Source organism: Marmota flaviventris, chromosome 3 (assembly GCF_047511675.1).
Source record: "Marmota flaviventris isolate mMarFla1 chromosome 3, mMarFla1.hap1, whole genome shotgun sequence".
In the NCBI taxonomy this organism is placed as follows: domain Eukaryota; kingdom Metazoa; phylum Chordata; class Mammalia; order Rodentia; family Sciuridae; genus Marmota; species Marmota flaviventris.
This window is the reverse complement of record NC_092500.1, coordinates 79,432,755-79,451,554: the sequence shown is the minus strand read 5'-3', so window position 1 is coordinate 79,451,554 and position 18,800 is coordinate 79,432,755. Positions and strand designations below refer to the sequence as shown.

At 39.6% G+C, this 18,800-nt stretch overlaps 1 protein-coding gene across 3 annotated transcripts in view; it reads right to left on the bottom strand.

Annotated features, from left to right (window-relative positions):
• The window catches only part of Dennd5b (DENN domain containing 5B), a 182,820-nt gene extending 170,408 nt beyond the window's left edge, over positions 1-12,412 (bottom strand). For all 3 annotated transcript variants that reach the window (XM_027934152.2, XM_071610002.1, XM_027934153.2), the window contains exon 1: positions 12,118-12,412. In XM_027934152.2, the coding sequence (XP_027789953.1) occupies positions 12,118-12,262 (145 nt within the window). In that variant the 5' untranslated portion in view covers positions 12,263-12,412. The remainder of the gene's footprint in view (positions 1-12,117) is intronic.
• Positions 12,413-18,800: the final 6,388 nt, after the last annotated feature.

Genomic DNA, 18,800 nt, shown 5'->3' with positions numbered 1-18,800 from the left:
GTACTGCTAATGGATAAATAAATTTTTAAAAAAATTTTAAAGATTCCCCCTTATGTATGGGGTTCATGCACAATTGCTGGTATGAAACATAAATGCTCTCTCTCATCTATCCAATAAAAATATATAGGAATGGAATTGAGTGAAAATTATATTATTAAAGACCTTGAATCCATTTCATTTATTTAAAAATGTATATCATTTATAACCTCAGTATGTCTACTACTGTTACAATTATTTGCAACCTAACTCACAAATGGCAGGCCCATTAATATATCACTACCCAGCAGTTGAGGGCAGCTGGTCATAATGAAAAATAACTACTGTGGAGTCAGGCTGGGATAGAAACCCAGCTTTGGCCTTTATTGTTTCTCTGACTTTGAACAACTCACCTCAGCCTCCTATGGAGTGAAGAAAGTAAGATACCTTCAAGTTATTTTGAGAATTAAAGATAATGTTTATAAATCACATAAATGTTTATAAATCGCCTAATAAATGTTAGCTATTTTATCGATTCATAATACAAAGGTGATTTTCTGGGATTACTTCTGACTTGATAATCCTAGCCCACATCATTGAAAAGTCATTTAAAGAAATTATTTCAGGGCTGGGGTTGTGGCTCAGCAGTAGAGTGCTCACCTAGCATGTGTGAGGCCCTGGGTTCGATCCTCAGCACCACATATAAATAAATAAATAAAATAAAGTTCTTGTGTCAAATATATATATAATTTCAAAATTAGCTTTCTGCATCAGTGATATACATACATGGTTTATAAATAAAAGCAACTCAAAAAGTCCATGTTAGTAAAAAAAAAAGTTATAGTACTTAATTTAGTATGAAGTTAGTAAAAGTCATAGATTCTTGGGAAAGGTGGATGACATCTGAGAAAGCAAATGATCCATGCTCTTCTATCCTTATGATGTGATCTTTCACTCTGAAAATTCTGTTCTTACCTCTCATATCCAATCAGACATCTTTGCATTTTATTTGAAAAGAAATGGAGGGAAAAAGACAATCTTATAATGAAATGTTTTGGAATCTGGCCCAGAGGACATTAGATGGTGCTGTTTTAAAAAGTCAAGTTTTAGACAGAATAGATTATAAAGCACAATAAAGATGAAGTGTAAGTGGCAGAGTGCCTGTTTAGCATGCACAAGGCTGTGGGTTTCATCCCCAGCACCAAAAAAAAAAAAAAAAAAGACAAAGTGTAACTGGTAAAAATATATAAAGGATTAAAACTTAACAGAACCAAAATGAACTGTCCTAATGAAGCCCAAAGTTGATGTGGATGTCCATAAAAAGAAACTGAATGCAATTTCCTAAGATACTCCTCTAAAACCACTAAGGAAACTATAGTATTCTTTAATACAACCACTTACTGTGAAATTCCATAAATGTTAAGCACCATTTATATGCTTGGCACTTGTTGATAAATAAAACATGTGGTTTGATTAATTAAAAAAAAAAAAAGCAAAGCCTTGCTGATATCTGCATGACTATAGATACAGGCGATTTAAGAAAGGTTAATTTCTTATTTTATTTATTTCATTTGTTTTATTTGTTAATTTCTTAATTTTATTTTTTAAAGAAGAAATGAATAAGTTAATAAACTTTAGCAAAAAAATAAAAATAAACTTTAGCAAAGAATAAACTTTACTTCACAAAGCTAATATACACCTTTTTAACAAAAATCAACTATTTGTCCACTCTCTTATTTCTTCATCAATCCTAGGCTTCTCGTTTTTAAAATTATTTTTATTTATATACTTATTTTGGTACCAGCGATTAAACCCAGGGGCACTTAACCAAGAGTCACATCCTCAGCCCTTTGTATTTTTTATTTTGAGACAGGGTCTGGTTAAGTTGCTGAGGCTAGATTTGAACTTGTGATCCTCCTGTTTCAACCTCCTGAGCAGCTGGGATTACATGCATGCACCACCTCACCCAACAGGCTTCCCATTTTTAAAGAAACTCTGCCTTCCATTTTAAGGTTTTTCCATTTTAGGGTTTAAAAAACACAAAGTTTACTAAATTAGTCAAGTATACTAAAATTTTATGGTCAATAACAAAAACTACATTTCTATCCCTATCCAATCACCTTGATCACTTACTCAAACAATCTACTTGAGTCCCTATTCTGTGCCAGGAACTATTTTAATCACAGGGTGAACAATAATAACCAAGAAACACAAAGGTCCTGCTCTTTAAGAGTCAACAATTTAATGGAAAAGATTGACATTAAAAGACAAGCAGGGGCTGGGGATGTGGCTCAAGCGGTAGCGCGCTCGCCTGGCATGCGAGCAGCCCGGGTTCGATCCTCAGCACCACATACAAACAAAGATGTTGTGTCCGCTGAAAACTAAAAAATAAATATTTAAAAAAAAAAAGACAAGCAAGGGGAGCTGGAGTTGTGGCTCAGTGGTAGAGTGCTCATAGTGCGTGAGGCACTGGGTTCGATCCTCAGCACCACCTAAATATAAAGATATTAAAAAATAACTAAAAAAACAAAAAAGGCAAGCAAGGGGCCGGGGTCATGGCTCAGTGGCAGAGCACTTGCCTAGCATGCATGAGGCACTGGGCTCGATCCCCAGCACCACATAAAAATAAAAACAAATAAAATAAAGGTATTGTGTCCAACTAAAAAGAAAAAACTTTTTAAAAGTGGGGGGGAGGCAAGCAAATGCATTTACAATATACTATCAAGTACTAATAGGTACTATGAGTAAAATAAAGCAGGGTGACTGACAACAATGAGGCAAGGAGGGTAGGATGGCCTGAAAAGGCTTCTCTGAGGAGGTAATAGTAGAGACCTGAATGATGAGAAAAGCCAATCATGCAAAGACCTAGGGATATAATGTCCATAGGGTAGCCACAAACTGCAAGTGGCTATTAAACACTTGAAATGTGCCTACTTCAAATAAGATATGCTTTATGACTGTAAATTTTAACATTTAAAAATAAAAATATTTAAAAATTCATTAACAGGGGCTGGGGTTGTGGCTCAGTGGTAGAGCACTCTCCTAGCATGGGTGAAGCACTGGGTTCGATCCTCCACACCACATAAGATGAATAAAGATATTGTGTCCATCTACAACTAAAAGTATTTTTTAAAATTCATTAATAATTTTATGGTGGTATTTTGAAACATTATTTTGGATATTCGAGTTAAATAAATCATGGAAATTAATATCACTTGTTTCATTTTTAATACAACTACTCAAAAGTAGAATTACAAATGTGTCACATATTATACCTGTATAGGACAATACTGGTCTCAGGGAATAGGATTCTGGTGAAAAAACTAAAGAACAATAGCCATGAAATACACTTTGCAGAGTTTAAGGACCTGCAAGAAAACCAACGTAGCTGGAAAGAAAAATGTTAGAGAGGTAAGCATAGAGCTGAACATAGTGTTGCACAAACACCTGTGATACTAGCTACTAGGAAGGTTGAGGCAGAAGGATTAAATGAGAGGTCAGTCTGGGCTACTTAGACCCTGTCTCAAAATTAAAAATAAAGAGAGAGGGGAACTGTAGCTCAGTGGTATAGAAAATCTGAGTTCCATCCCCAGATATGCGAAAAGAAGAAAGGTAAAAAGAGACCAAATCATGAATACTTTGTATATTGGAAAATCATTCATCCATTTAACACTTCCCCCAACCTTTGTGGGGGGCGGGTATTAGGAGCTGAACCCAGTGCCACTCTACCACTGAACTACATCCCTAACCATTTTTTAAATTTTATTTTAAGACAGGGTAACATCACTAAGATGGTGAGGTCTTACAATCCTCCTGCCTCAGCCTCCCAGGTCATTTAACTCCTTTTGAATCAGATAATAAGAAGACTGATGTTTACAGCTATCATAAGTGACAGATCAGGACTGGATTCTCCACCTCTGACCATATACCCTGCTCTAAATACTGTATTCACTGCCCTCCCAACTATGGCTTCATAAGCAATCATGTACTCTTTTTAAAAATTAAAAACTGTCCTAAAAACAACAACTTTGATAAGAAAAGATAACATGACAAACCCCAGTTTAAAAAAAAAAAAAAGCAAACAGATTTTTTAAAAAGTTGAAAGTGGTATTTTCATAGCAAAAGCTTTATATTTATATAGTAACATCTTTATAAACATAAATTGAGGGCTGAGGGAATGTAGCTCAGTGGTAAAGCACTTGCCTAGTATACATGAGTCCCAGAATTAGATCCCCAGCACTATACATACACTCCAAAAATTCAATGATAAAAACAAAAGTAACATCAAATATATATTCTTATTTTTCTGATGAATGAAGGAATGAATGCAATAAATAAATGTCTCCCCATGAATATCTTACCTGCAGTATAGAGGAGTTAAAAGATAATTTCATTTTTCTTTTTGCTTTGTACTGGGGATGGAACCCAGGGCCACTCTACCACTGAGCTACATCCCTAACCCTTTTTTTATTTTTGAGACAGGGTCTCACTGATTTGCCTGGGCTGGCCTCTAACTTGCAATCCTCCTGCTTCAGTCTCCTACATTGCTGGGAATACAGGTATGTGTCAATATGCCCAGTTATAACAACCACATTTGACTAATAAGTTTTCTACTTGGGATCTGTATACTGCTATATTTTACAATCTGTATGATACAGCATGTGTTGTAAGGAGGCAGCAATATACAGTAGTTATGGGCATGAATGAATTATATTAGACAGATGTTTAATCAGGTTTCTCACTTATATGAACCTGAGTAAAGGACTTCAACTAACCCTTATCTGTAAAATAGAGAAAATTTTATCTCATCAAATGAAACAGTAACTATAAAGCATATAAAGCATTTAACCATAGTGCCAGTCATGTGGAAAGCACTATATAAATGTTATTTTATTATTACTATTTCATTGTCGATTCTTACACAACAGTGACTGTCACCTATATACTCCACAATCTTGAACACTGTATCTAATGTTAATTAAACCAAAATGCAATAGCGAATTATGGCTCTATAAAAAACAAAATCAAGGTCATATTACACAAAACAGGGATCCAAGTATGTGATAAATGTTTCTTAAAGCACCTTGCATTAGAATTATACCTTCAGTAAATCGTTGAAGAGAAAAATGTTTTTTTTCCATATGGAGCATCATGGAAATTATGACTAAAAATGCATTACATCCTAAACGTATGCATTTATTATTCAAAAGAAAAGTTCAAAAAGACAGTTCAAATTTTTACAAAAAAGGAGCTGGAGAGTTAGGTTAGTAGTAGAGTGCTTGCCTGGTATGCATGAGACTCTGGGTTCAATACTCAGTACAGAAAAAATAAGTTTTAAAACACTTACTTTAGCACAGTCTTTTTTTTTTAATTTATTTTTTAGTTTTTGGCAGACACAACATCTTTGTTTGTATGTGGTGCTGAGGCTCGAACCCGGGCCGCACGCATACCAGGCGAGCGCACTACCGCTTGAGCCACATCCCCAGCCCATTTTAACACAGTCTTGACTATGACATTCAATATGAGATAAGGGCAATACTGATATGCTTCTGAATTTAAGCTGAGCTCGATTTTTTTTTTAAGTTTATATAAAATGACTATGAGACAGAGTATACTAGACCAACCAAGCGCTAGTCAGGTATCTGCTACTGTTCAGCTATGATCTGAGAGGGCCCTTAATCTCTCAGCCTTGTAAATAATGTCTAAGAGTCCTTCCAGAACAATCATGCCATGATCCTCTGTCAGCCTCAACTAAATTTTATAATTGAGTTAAGATCATGATCTCTCCTGCCTCTAATCTTTTCTGGAAACTACATCCAACTCAATCTAAGTTAAAAATGGGCAGAGACACCAAGGAAGAAATCTAAACAAAGGTTTGTGGCAGGGATCTCAGCTATCAGCCATTAGCAGCAAGCACTAAATCTAGGTTACCACAGAACACTTTAAGAACATGGAGAGGCACAAGCCTGTAATTACAGAAAATCATGAAGCTGAGGCAGGAGGATTTCAAGTTTAAGGCCAACTTCAGCAACTTAGTGAGGCCCTAAGAATTAGAAAGACCCTATTTCAAAATAAAAACTTTTTTAAAAAGAGGGTGTGGGGTTTGGGAGGACTGGTATGTTAAAATTCAATCTGGAATCTGGGTTCAATCTCGAGTATCTCTGGATTCAATCCCCAGCACCAAAAATCAATCAATCTCTCTCTCTCTCTGTCTCACACACACACACACAAATATATATGATCATCACACAATTTTAACTCTTTTGTAAACTTACATTTATTTACAAGTTTGTTTGCAGTGCTGGTGATCAAATCCAGGACCTTGCACATGTTAAGCAAAGGCTTTACAACTGACCTACACCCCTAGCTCTCTTTCACATATTGAACACTAACATATTGTGTATAAAGTACTATGAAAAAGAGAAGCAAAGCTCCTTCCCTCTTGGAGAAGTTACATCTTTATATTACTTAAATGAAAGTTTAATCATATCCTTCATTTTCCACTGCTCAGAAGATCACTGCTATAAATCAAGCCATGTGTACTCCTATATCTAGGTCTCAAAGAAAATGGGAGCCCTAAAAGAAAATCTCAAATGCCTGCCACTCTTCACATCAACTAACTGCATGATTTACCTCCTCTTATACCTCCCTTCTTCTATATGCAATAAAGAATGCAATTTTGAAAACTCTTCCTTATTTTTAACATTCAAAGGAAATTTAAACATTCCTGCTTTAACATTTAAAGAACATTTTTGTTTATAAACAAAGTGCATCTTCAAAATATACAGTAAGAGAAGCACAAACAGCTAAGACGTAGTAGAGAAAGGACAACAGATAATACCAATCTACCAGTGCAAATATGTGAATATCCCCATAAAATTACTAGGTTCTTCATTTTTAAATACATTTATTTATATATATTTAAATTATGTTCAGCTGTTAAGAGAACTTTTAACATTTAAGAAGTTTTAGTTGGGCATGGTGGTGCTCATTTGTAATCCGTTACTCAAAAGGATCCAACTTTAGGGCCAGCCTTGGTAATTTAAAAGAGGTCCTGTCTCAAAAAAAAAAAAAAAGTGGGAATAATAAAACAACCCTGGGTTCAATTCCCAGTACTGAAAACATGACAAAATAAAAACCTTCTTAATTTTTTTTTTTTTTTTGTAGGGGGTAGTACTGGGGAGTGAACCCAGGGGTAATCTACTACTGAGCTAGATCCCCAGCTCTTCTTATTTTTGAGACAAAGTATAGCTACTACCAAGGCTGACCTCAAACTTGTGACCCTTAAGCAGTTGGGATTACAAACATGAGCCACTGTACCTGGCTTAACAAGTTTTTTCCGTGATTGTTAAAGCTAGGTGATATTTGACAGAGTGTCTTAAAAGAAGTGATCATTTTGATAACTTTTATCATAAGTTTAATTGCTACTTCATCATATGAGATGTGTACTTAATTTATTTCAATATCTATCATCTGCAGAGGATGAATTCTAGGAACATGTATATGTTAAGAAATAAAGTCTACAGAGCAATCAGTAGAATTTATGTTTAACAGAAGTCAATTAAGACCTATACAGGCAGGGTAACTACTTGCTGAGAAATAGTGGGTTAAAAATAGATCAGTTCCAGGGCTGGGATTGTGGCTCAGGGGTAGAGCGCTCGCCCAGCACAGGCGGGACCCGGGTTCGATCCTCAGCACCACATAAAAATAAAGGCGTTGTGTTGTGTCCATCTACACCTAAAAAATAAAATAAAAATATTAAAAAAAAAAAAAAATAGATCAGTTCCAAAAAGCAAAATAGAAACCAAACTATCATTAACTCTGAAATTAATGCAACAAAACAGAAACAACCTTCTGACTAATTTGTCCAGCTCAGTGCTACGGTTTGGATATGGTTTGAGTGTGTCCCCCAAAGGATAACATGCTGGAAGCTTGGTTTTTAGTGCAGCAAAGTTGAGAAGTGGTAGAATCATTAAGAGGTGGGGCCTAACAAAGGTCACTGGGGGCACTGCCCTTGAAAGGGATTAATACAGTTCTTTGGAGACCCCGGTTAGTTAGGTTACTTACTAAGAGAGTAAGAGGTCATAAAAGGAGCAAGCCTGACCCCAGAACCTCTCTAGCTTCTTGTCTCACCATGTGGTCTCTTTTGTAAGCACTCCTACCATTGTGACACCATCCTCCATGAGGCCCTTATCAGAAGCTGTACAGATAGAGCCATAGTGATCTTGGACTTTCAACATCCAAAACTGTGAGCTAAATAAATCTCATTTCTTTCTAATATACCCAGCCTCAGGCATTTTGTAATAGCAACAAAAACAAATACACACAAACACACACTTTCTAATCTCCAAATGCGGCTCTATGGAAAGTAAAGAAAATTTGTTAGTTGAGACCATTATACTACAACTACCTGTTTTCTTCCTAGCTCACTGTCCACACTCCTTAATCTCCTTGTTTCCTCTTCATCCTATGTATGCTAGAGTGCCCTAGACCCCAGAATTTGAGCCTTTTTTCTATCTATACTCACCACGTCCTAAGTGATTAGATCAAATTTCATGGCTCTAAATTGACATCTACAATGTGTCATTTCCATTAAAAATCTAATAGGCACTTCAAAGTTAAACATGTCTAAAACTGAACTAGTCTGCTTCTCCATTAGTTTTCTTATTTCAGTATAGAAGCTCATAAATTGTTCAGGCCAAAAATCTTGGGAGTCAACTTTGACCACATTCTTTGACTATAATTACCATATTAATAGAATTCACATATAGTCATAGAATTCGTAGGGAAATTCCGTTGGCTCTATCGTTAATATATATCTAGACTCTAATTCCCCCATTTCACCAAACCACAAACATCTCTCACCTCAAATAGTGAGTCTCTTAACATGTTTTCTGCTTCTACTCTTACCCGTGACATAGTCAATTCAACATGGCAGTCACAGGGATCCTTTCTAGGTGTATCAGATCTTATCATTACTCTGCTGAAACACTGCCAGTGGCAGTCCCTTTTTAAAGTAAAAGCCTAACAATTGTCTTTAAGGACCTACACAATCTCACCTACCCTCTCCCTCTCCCTGAGATCTAGCTAGGTTGACCTCCTTGCTGTGACCGGCACAAACTAGGCACTGATCCATGTCAGCGCTTGCTGTTTTCTCCACCTGCAAAGCTATTCCCCTAGGCAATGCATATGACTTGCTTCCTCACCTCCTTCAAGACTCTTCACATGTCACCTTCTTAGCAAGGCCTTCACAGGGCAGTTGGCTGTAGCTCAGTGGTAGAGCACATACTTAGCATGTGTGAAGCTCTCGGTTTAATCTCTAGCACCTAAATAAAATAAAATAAAACTACAACCCCACCATCCCACCATTCTGTTGACATTCATTTAATTCCATTTCTCTGCTTAATTTTTCCTCATAGTATTTATTAGCATCTGACAAACTATCTTCATTATTTGCTTACACTAGAATGTAAGCTCCACTAGGACAGGGGATTTTGACTTTGTCTACAGCAGTTCAGTACCTAGAACAGTCTACATACAGAGGCTTTAAAATCTATTTGGTGAATCAATAAATTATACTACAATCTTGCCAGGCAAAATTACCCGAATATACCAAGTATCATGAGAAGCAGAAATCCCAATCACACATGCAATACTGCAAAAGGAGAAACCAAAGTTTGTGTCTTATAAATATATTAAAATCCTGTTTTGTCAGTGCTAAAAGCATTGTAGCCATTTCTTCCTCAGACATTGCTCTTCCTCCTTTCTCTTCTTGTTTGTAAAGAAAGAGAAAAGAAAAATACTTTTTTATTTGTTTGGTACCAGGAATTGAACCCAGGAATGCTTAACCACTGAACTACATCCCCACCTCTTTTTATTTTGAGACAGGATCTGGCTAAATTACTAAGAGCCTCATTAAGTTGCTGAGGCTGGCTCTGAATTTGTGATCTTCCTGCCTCAGCCTTCTGAACAGTTCTTAAATGCAGGGCTGGGGCTGGGGCTCAGCATGTATGAGGCATTGGGTTCGATTCTCAGCACCACATATAAATATATAAATAAAATAAAGGTCTATCAACAACTAAAATAAATAAATAAATAAATAAATTTTAAAGGCATTAAAATTGAATGTTTAGTTTTGTTAGACCCATTTGCACTGTGACTAAAGAGTCCTGGGTCACACTTAAAAGGTTTTGTTTTAGTGTTAACAGGGCAAATAAAGAAGGAAAAATACAGGCTTTTTTTCTTTAATCAGTCACCACCCCACAGAAGGCCTTCAAATGACCCTGTTACCACAAATGTTTAGAATATTTAAAGAGCAGATCCTAGAAAAATAAGATAATCCCTGCATCAATCCCCAAAAGAGGAATTTCTCCAAATCTCTCTATAGACATTGTTTTATAACTTCACATCCCTTAACAAAGCCACTCTAAGCATATACATGAAACTTTAGCTGAAAAAAAAAACAAAAAAAAACAATGATTAGACCCGCCCCTGGTACACACCTATAATCCAGAAACTCAGGAAGCTAAAACCAGGAGATCACAAGTTGGAGGCCAGTCCCAGCAATTTATCCAGGCCCTAAGCAACTTTATGAGACCTGACTCAAAATTTTAAAAAATAATAATTAAAAAAAGGGCTGGGGATGTCATTTAGTAGTAAAGCACCCTTGGATAGTGGAGAACGTGGAGGAGGAGGAGGATGAAAAAATATGATTACGTAACTATACATACCAAAACACACACACACACACACACACACACACACAACTCTAGTACTCTATTCAAAAATTTAACTAAAACTAGACTTAGTTTTGTTGAAAATGTTTTGCTGTAAGGCTGACTTAACAGACATAGCTAAGACATGAATTGATGGATAAGGCTGAACAGTTTTGTTTACTATTATTATTTAATACATCCTTTCCAGTTTTCCAGTTTCCTACCCCCCAAAAACGAAAAATCCACATTGGTGCAATCATTAATGAATGCTATGTCCAAAGGAAACTGTTCTAAAAGGCTATGACCTAAGTGTTTAGCACTGACACAGATAAAGTTCAGGCAGTAGATGTCACTTGTCTCACCCATTTAACCCCCCCCCCCCACACACAAAAAAAAAAGTCAAGATTCAGATCCCACCGAGGCAAGCAGAAAGAAACAGGATGAAAGATGTAATCAGTCCCTTCTCCTCGCCTCTTCTCACAGGGCGCACAACCCCCGTACCCCGTCATCCTTTAACAGCCCCTTTTCCCAGGGTAGGTTCTCCAGCTCAGCCCTGCACTGCGCCATCAAATGAGTCAAGAGGAGGAACCAGTGCCCCTCCAGGAAAACCCAGGCAGTAACACACGGTGCACCCAGTTGGATGGGGTAATAGCCAACTACTCCAACTCAGGAACAGCGTAGGCAGTGTCAACAAAGCATCGTGCAGAGTCCCGAGCGTCCAAAGGTCCCCTCCAGGTTCCCTGACACTGCCAAATCGACAGCATTCCAAAAGGTGATTCGACCGTCATCGCAGAACCCGGGGTGGCGGAAGGCGGGGCGCAGACTGAGAACAGTCACGGATGAAGTCTAACTAGCCTCCTGCCCGCGCCTCCGCCAGCCCCGCACGGCCACCACCGCCTGGGTGGGCACAAATACAGCCCTCAGCCGAGAGGTCTCCCACACCCCCTCCTCTAGGAGGATGGGCGCTACGTCACGCGCTGGGGCCAAACTTCGCAGCCCCTGCGGAGAGGGCGGGAGAGGGAAACAGGGGACAGCCGCGAGGTCGGGGAGCCAGCGCGCCTGTCAGGAGCCGCCTCCGCTAGCCGCAGCTAGCCGAGCGGCCGACGTGCCGGGCGGGGGCCGTGCCCTCGGGGCCTCCTCCGCGCCGGTTATTAATAACCCCACACTCCGGAGGCGAAAGCCCCCGGCGGGCGCCCTAGGCGGCGAGTCGTCCGAGGACTCAACATTCACCCTGCGCGCGGAATAAATAACAATGTCATTAAATCGCCACTCGACCGCCCGTCTGGCCGGAGAGCGGCGGCGACAGCGGCGAGGGGCGCCTCCGGGAGCCGACTTTGTCTGGATCCTGCACCCCGCCTCCCGCGCGTCGCCGCAGCCTTCCCCGCACCCCTGAGGGGACCCCCGCGCCGCCGCAGCCCGGCCTTACCCGCCAGCTCGTCGGGTTCCAGCCCGCTGTCTGCGTCGATTCCGCACAGCACGAAGTAGTGCGCGAAGCGGCAGGCTGCCGAGGAGGAGCCGGAGCCCGAGCCCGAGCCCGAGCCCGGGCCGGGAGCCGCTCCGCTCCCGCTCATCCCGGCCCCGCTGTTCGTGCGGCTGTCGTCGCCGCCGCTGAGGAAGGCTCACTGAGGAAGGCTCGCAGTGGAGGCTGCCGCTGTCGCTCCCGCTGCGGTCTCCGCGCCGGTCCTAGGGCGACCCCGGCGCGCCCATGGCCGCGCAGCCGCCGCTCGCCACCGCAGCCTCGGCGCCGGGAAAAGCGGCCTCGGGCTCGCGCGCGGCCCGTCCGGATCCTGGCCCCGCTGGGGGAGGGGCGCGCAGGGGGAGTGTCGGCGTGAGAGGCTCGCGCCGCCGCAGCTGCGCTCGCGAGCCGGGAGCCACCGCGTCTGGCGCCCGAGGGTCAGCTGAGCAGCGCTCAGGCTGTGGGAGCGCGGGGCGGGCGGGGGCGCTGGAGACCAAGCACGGGGAGTGGGCGCGCTCGCGAGGGGCGGCGACGTGCCTCAGCCGGGCGCGCGCGCCCAGCGGGCTCTGAGGGAGCGCCCGGCGCGGGCAGGAATCGTGCCCGCCAGCCCCGGCTGCGGTACTGGGGCGACCCCACACACACCCCTCCCGTTAGCCGCCGGCAGGGAAGAGGGCAAGCCTCAGGGAGGCAGTCTGTCCTCCGAAGGGGATGTTACTCACCATAATTAAAAAAAAAAAAAAAAAAATGCAGCTTTGGGGAAGGTGAACAGCGCTCTGAGATCATTTCCCACAACGGTCTGAGCCATCGTCTTTTAAACTGTGACATGTGCAGATGACTATATCATTTTTAAGACACTAGTCCTTGAATCGTTCCGCCATCTCTCACCCGCGCTCACAAGGCACCCCTTAATTAGCAACTAAACGGCGAGGGGAGGAAACAATTCAATATCCATACTGCATTGAGACTTCTAAAGGGGGCTACAGTTGCCAGCCCCCTGCCTGTCTTTCGTAATTTATCCTGGCGCTTTCCAGGTCAGTGTAAAGTAACCCAGGCTCTCGGTTCCCCAGCTCGGGACTCCTTTGATGTTATCTGCTCTTGTTGCAGGTACACTTGGAGGCTGATAAGGTAACAGGAATTAGACCCTGAACTCTGCTCCTCACAAAGACATGGCTTTCTTTCCCTGCTCATTCCTCTTATTTTCCATTCTACAGAAGAAGCTCACAATCCCTACTCTCTTCTTCTGGAACTGAGGAGTGAGGGGTCATCATGAACACCACTGGTAGACACACAAGCAAATCTTCCAGGGAAGGGGAGTGAGAGAAACTTGAATATTTGATTGAATAATGCTCTTCTTTGAAGATATTTTATACCTGCATACCACCATTTGTTTAGTATAGCTTGTATCCTCTCTTTCTTCGATTCTGAAATGAAAGAAAAATCAAGAAATCAGAGCAAGCCACAACCTGGGTAATTGATCTTTAGTTCCCATTGCACTCCACTTTTCCGTCAGAACACTTATGATGGCTGAGTTGGGTTGTAAACTCTACAAAGCAGGAGTTGTGCTCTGTGGTTCATTATATTTTTAGTATCTAGCAGAATCCTGATCCCACCTGGCCTCTTATTTATATTTGAGTGAAGGAAAGAAGGGTGGTAACCTAAGTAGTAGCAGGATGTTGATGCTACTAGGGAAATAAATGTTAATATGTGTAACATATTTATGAACACTTTGTTCATTTACTATTATAAAATTATTGCTTCTTGCGCTGGGGTTGTAGCTCAGTTGTAGAGTCCTTGCCTCACATGTGGAAGGCACTGGATTCGATCCTCTGGTCACCACATAAAAATAAAAATAAAGGTATTGTGTCCATCTACAACTAATTTTTTAAAAAAATTATTGCTTCTCCTCACATAAGAAGTTCTGAAATGCCCAAAAGTATTTTTCTAGTAAAGTAGTGGGGTGTCTGCTTTCCTTGAGACCATCTTTGGTGGAAGCTTCTTACAGAATGCTTGTTAGAATCAAGCCTAATCAAACAAAACCCAGTTTAAAAGCAATTTTCTGTTTTCACTAGTCAAGAAACATATCCCTTTTTGTTCATTTGAACAGTATGAGCTTGTAAGCCCTGAATTAATGTTTTAAGACTGAAAAAAAAAGAAGCCTCAACAAACAGAATACATTCAATTGTAATGTATAAATCTTGACAAAATACACACACCCTAATATCTTTTCTAAAGTTTTCAAAGGAATAGTCACACATTACAAGATAAAACACTAATTTGGAACTATCTGGGTACTTTCCTAATTATCACTTCAGTATGACACTGTATAGGTATATTCTGCATTAAGATTCAATGAAACAAAATTGAAAGAATAAGCAAAAATTAGCTATGAGAATAAATAAAACTTGACGGGATTTGGTCATTAAAAAAAATAAAAGAAAGCTGGGCATGGTGGTGCACTCCAGTAATCGCAGCAATTCAGGAGGCTGAGGCAAGAAGATCACAAGTTCAAGGTCAACCTCAGCAATTTAGTGAAACCCTGTCTCAAAAACTAAAAGAAGAACTGGGGATATAACAGTGATAGAGCACCCCTGATTCAATCTCCAATACCAACAGAAGAAAGAGAATTAGAATAAGAATTAGCTACAGGAGCTGGGCGCTGTAATGCATCCCTGTAAACCAGCTGCTCAGGAGGCTGAGGTAGGAGGATCACAAGTTTAAGGCAAGCTGGGCAACTTAGCAAGACCCTGTCTCAACATAAAATTTTAAAAGGCCAGGGGATGTAGTTTGGTGGCAGCGTGCTTGCCTAGTGTGCATAAAGCCTTGGGTTCCATCTTCAGTAGCAATTAAAAAAACACAAAAGATTTAGCTATGGGACTGGCAACGTAGCCCAATGGTAAGCGTGTTTGCTTAGCATGCATGAGGCCCTGGGTTCAATCCCCCACATTAAAAAAAAAAAATATCAAGTTATCATTGCATACATAGTCTCCTCTAAAATAATGACCTAGAAGTAAATTATCTAAGTTAACAAAATTAAAATAAATCTTTCAAATTTTGAAGGAATGTTGACCCTTTCCAATGCCATTCTTCACCACCACCACTGCACTATCCATAGATAGATACAACTAAAAGTGAAGTTACTGCAATGTAACTATTCAGAGCCCTAAATATTCATTGGACCATATTTTACTGGTAGTCAGTCACCATGTACCACTGGGTTCCTAGGGCTCTATAAGTTCCTCACTCCTCTGCTTCCTATAGCAGACCCAGATAGGCTCCAAGAATGCTATGACTTCCACTTGAGGTTTTACCAGAAAATCCTTTGGAGAGAACAAATCAGTGTTCAGATACTTAAGAGCGTTGCCTTCCATTTGCTGTTGTGTCTTGTACATTTGAATTGAGAACCTGGTGGAGGCAGTAATCCCTATCTTAACCTCTAGGTAGCATGAAACATGCCAAACTATCACAATACCAATAAATGGAAATCTTGGGTGACACTTTCTTTTGCCAGGATTTTAGTGTTTTTGGAAAACCTAACAATAATAAAAGGTTATTTTGAAAAATTAATAATCAGGGCTGGGGTTGTAGCTCAGCGGTACAGCATTTGCCTAGCATGTGTGAGGCCCTGAGTTCTATCTTCAGTACCATATAATTATAAATAAAATAAAGGTATTGTGTCCAACTATAACTAAAAAATATAATATTTTTTAAAAAAGAAAAATTAATAATCATATTCTCTTGTCATAGTTTTAGAAAAAGAGTTAGTTTATGCCAATAAGGGTTCAGTAGCACAACAGCTGAATCCAAATTTTACCTAAGTCTCTTTCTACTTTATACAATGAGTCTTATCAAGAATCTCCTATTCATATGCCATCGTGCTAATACTTTCCGTTTATGAAGGTATGATCCTTCTTCCTTCAGAAGTTTACTATCTAGTATTAAGAAACATATTTTTCAAAAATTACTCAAATGCCGAAAAGAAAACAAAAAGTAAATGTCTGCATGACAATTCAAAAAGTAATATGGGATTTAGTGAGCAGAGAGGTCAAATCTTGTTAAGGAATCCAGTAAGATAATACGAAAGTGGTAATATTTGAGATGGGCCTTACAAGAGGAATAGGATTTCACCAGGTAGGAATGGAAAGAAAGATATTCTAGGCACCGATGAAATGACTAGGATAGAAAGTGTATACAAAACAGTAAGAGTTCAGTTGGGGACAGATCAAGAAGAACCCTGAGTTCCAGGCAACGAGAGTTGTACTCACTTTCTTATGATCTTATACCTACCTTGATGATTTCTGAAAGATAGTCTTAGCTAGCTCCTTTAAAAATATATAATCTATTATTTTAGAGCAGTTTTAGTTTCACAGCAAAATTAAGAGGAAGGTAAAAAGACTTCCTACATATGCCTTGTCTCTTAGCTAGCTTTTAATGAGTTTATCATAGAATATTTGAGCTCAGTTAATCTAGCTTTCTTATTTTACAAATAAAAATATAAAATTTCCTAGGCTTTTGGTGACTTACACAAATGCACATTTTTCATGAGAATCAAAAACAAAGTCTAATAGACCAGACTAGAGGATAGCTCAAAGGCCCTTCCATTCAAATGTCTGAAAGTCTATGGAATCTTTTAATTCAAGTCGAAGGAATCTTTCTCCTAGATGTTTTTTCCATGATCCTCTTTGGAATTTGATTACTATTATTATTCTTTTTATAAGGATATTTTTCAAAACTACAGAAAGAATAATTCAATACCCATATACCCATCACCAAGTTTTAATGTTTACATTTTGCCGTTTTTATTTCATTTATTTGTGGGGTTTTTGTTTTGTTTTGTTACCGGGAATTGTACTCAGGGGCACTTGACCACTAAACCATATCCCCAGCCCTATTTCATATTTTATTTAGAGAAAGGGTCTCACTCAGTTGCCTACTACCTTGATTTTTGCTGAGGCTGGATTTGAACTTGTGATCCTCCTGTCTCAGCCTCCCTAGCCACTGGGATTACAGGCATGCGCCACTACGCCCAGCTCTATTTGTGTTTTTACTACTGTTAATGAGGCATGGCATTTTGTAATCATTGTCAACATTCTGATTATGTCTTCTTTTTTTAAAAAAAATATTTATTTATTTTAGTTATAGGTAGATGCTATACCTTTATTTTATTTCTATGTGGTGCTGAGGATTGAACCCAGTGCCTCATGCATGCTCAGTGAGTGTTCTACCTCTGAGCCACAATCCCAGCCCCCTGATTATGTCTCTTATCCAAAGTTTCATGTAAATGTTTCTTTAATTTCTCAGTGAAATTTCAATACTTTAATTTCACGTAAAATGTCCAGTGTTAGTTCCTGTTCATCATCTAGTCCTATCTCTAGCCCTTAGTTTTTCATTAATATCATAGTTTTCATTAGTATCGTTGTTTTCTCAGGACTCCTTGCCTCCTACAATTGTTCTCTCAGGAGCTACAATTATATAATGTCAAACACACACACACACACACACACACACACACACACACACACACACACTGTTCCCTCCTATAACACAATCAAAGGGTCTAAAATAAGGCTTGTGACCCAAGCTGAGGTAATGAGCTAGTTCCCTGCTTTTTGAATTTAGGGTCCAAAGAATTGAGATGATTTTCTATAGGTAGCCAAAGGTGTGAACTGAAAACTGAAGAGATATTAGTAGTCTTGTTTCTATCACATGAAGAATAATTGTCTGCAGTGAGAGGGAAGGATGAGGCAGGAGAAGAGAGCCGGGTTCAGTGATGGACATGGGTATTCCCAGACATTCAGGAGGCTGAGACAGGAGGATCACAAGTTTGAGATCAGCCTAGGCAACTTAGTAAGACCCTGTCTCTCAAAATAACAAATAAAAAAAAAATGGGGATGTAAATTAGTGGTAGAGCATCCCTGGTTCTATTCCCAGGAGAGGAGGTGAAACAATGGAGCAAGCATCTTGTGTTATTTTCCATGTATTTGGCTTCTTCTTTTTTTTTTTTTTTTTTGTACTGGGGACTGAATTCAGGGGCACTCAATCACTGAGCCACATCCCCAGCCCTATTTTGTATTTTATTTAGAGACAGGGTCTCGCTGAGTTACTTAGCAACCTAGCTTTTGCTGAGGCTGGCTTTGTACTCACTAGCCTCCTGCCTCAGCTTCCCAAACTGCTGGGTTTACAGACATGCACCAGTGCCAGCTGGCTTTTTAAACTATGCTAATCTAAATGGGGATTCTCACATCTGCAGCCAAGGAAACATATATGTGTGATTTCGCCTGAAGGATATAAGTAGGAAGAATAGAGCAAAACCTTCAGATTGCTCCTGAATGAAAGGTATAAAGACCACTCTAAGCATCCACCCAACTTCAAATTCAAAAGACTTTACAAGGGCTGGAGTGTAGCTCAGTGATAGAGCACTCTTTTTTCTTTATTCTTTTTAAATATTTTTATTATTTTTTAACATGATAGTATATTTTGAAATATTATACATACATAGAATAAGTATAATTTGTTCCAAATAGAATCCCATTATTGGTTGTACATAATGAGGAGTTATGTAGGTCATGTATTTATTTATTTATTTATAATACATTTTTAGTTGTTGATAGACCTTTATTTTATTTATTCATATGTGGTGCTGAGAATCGAACCCA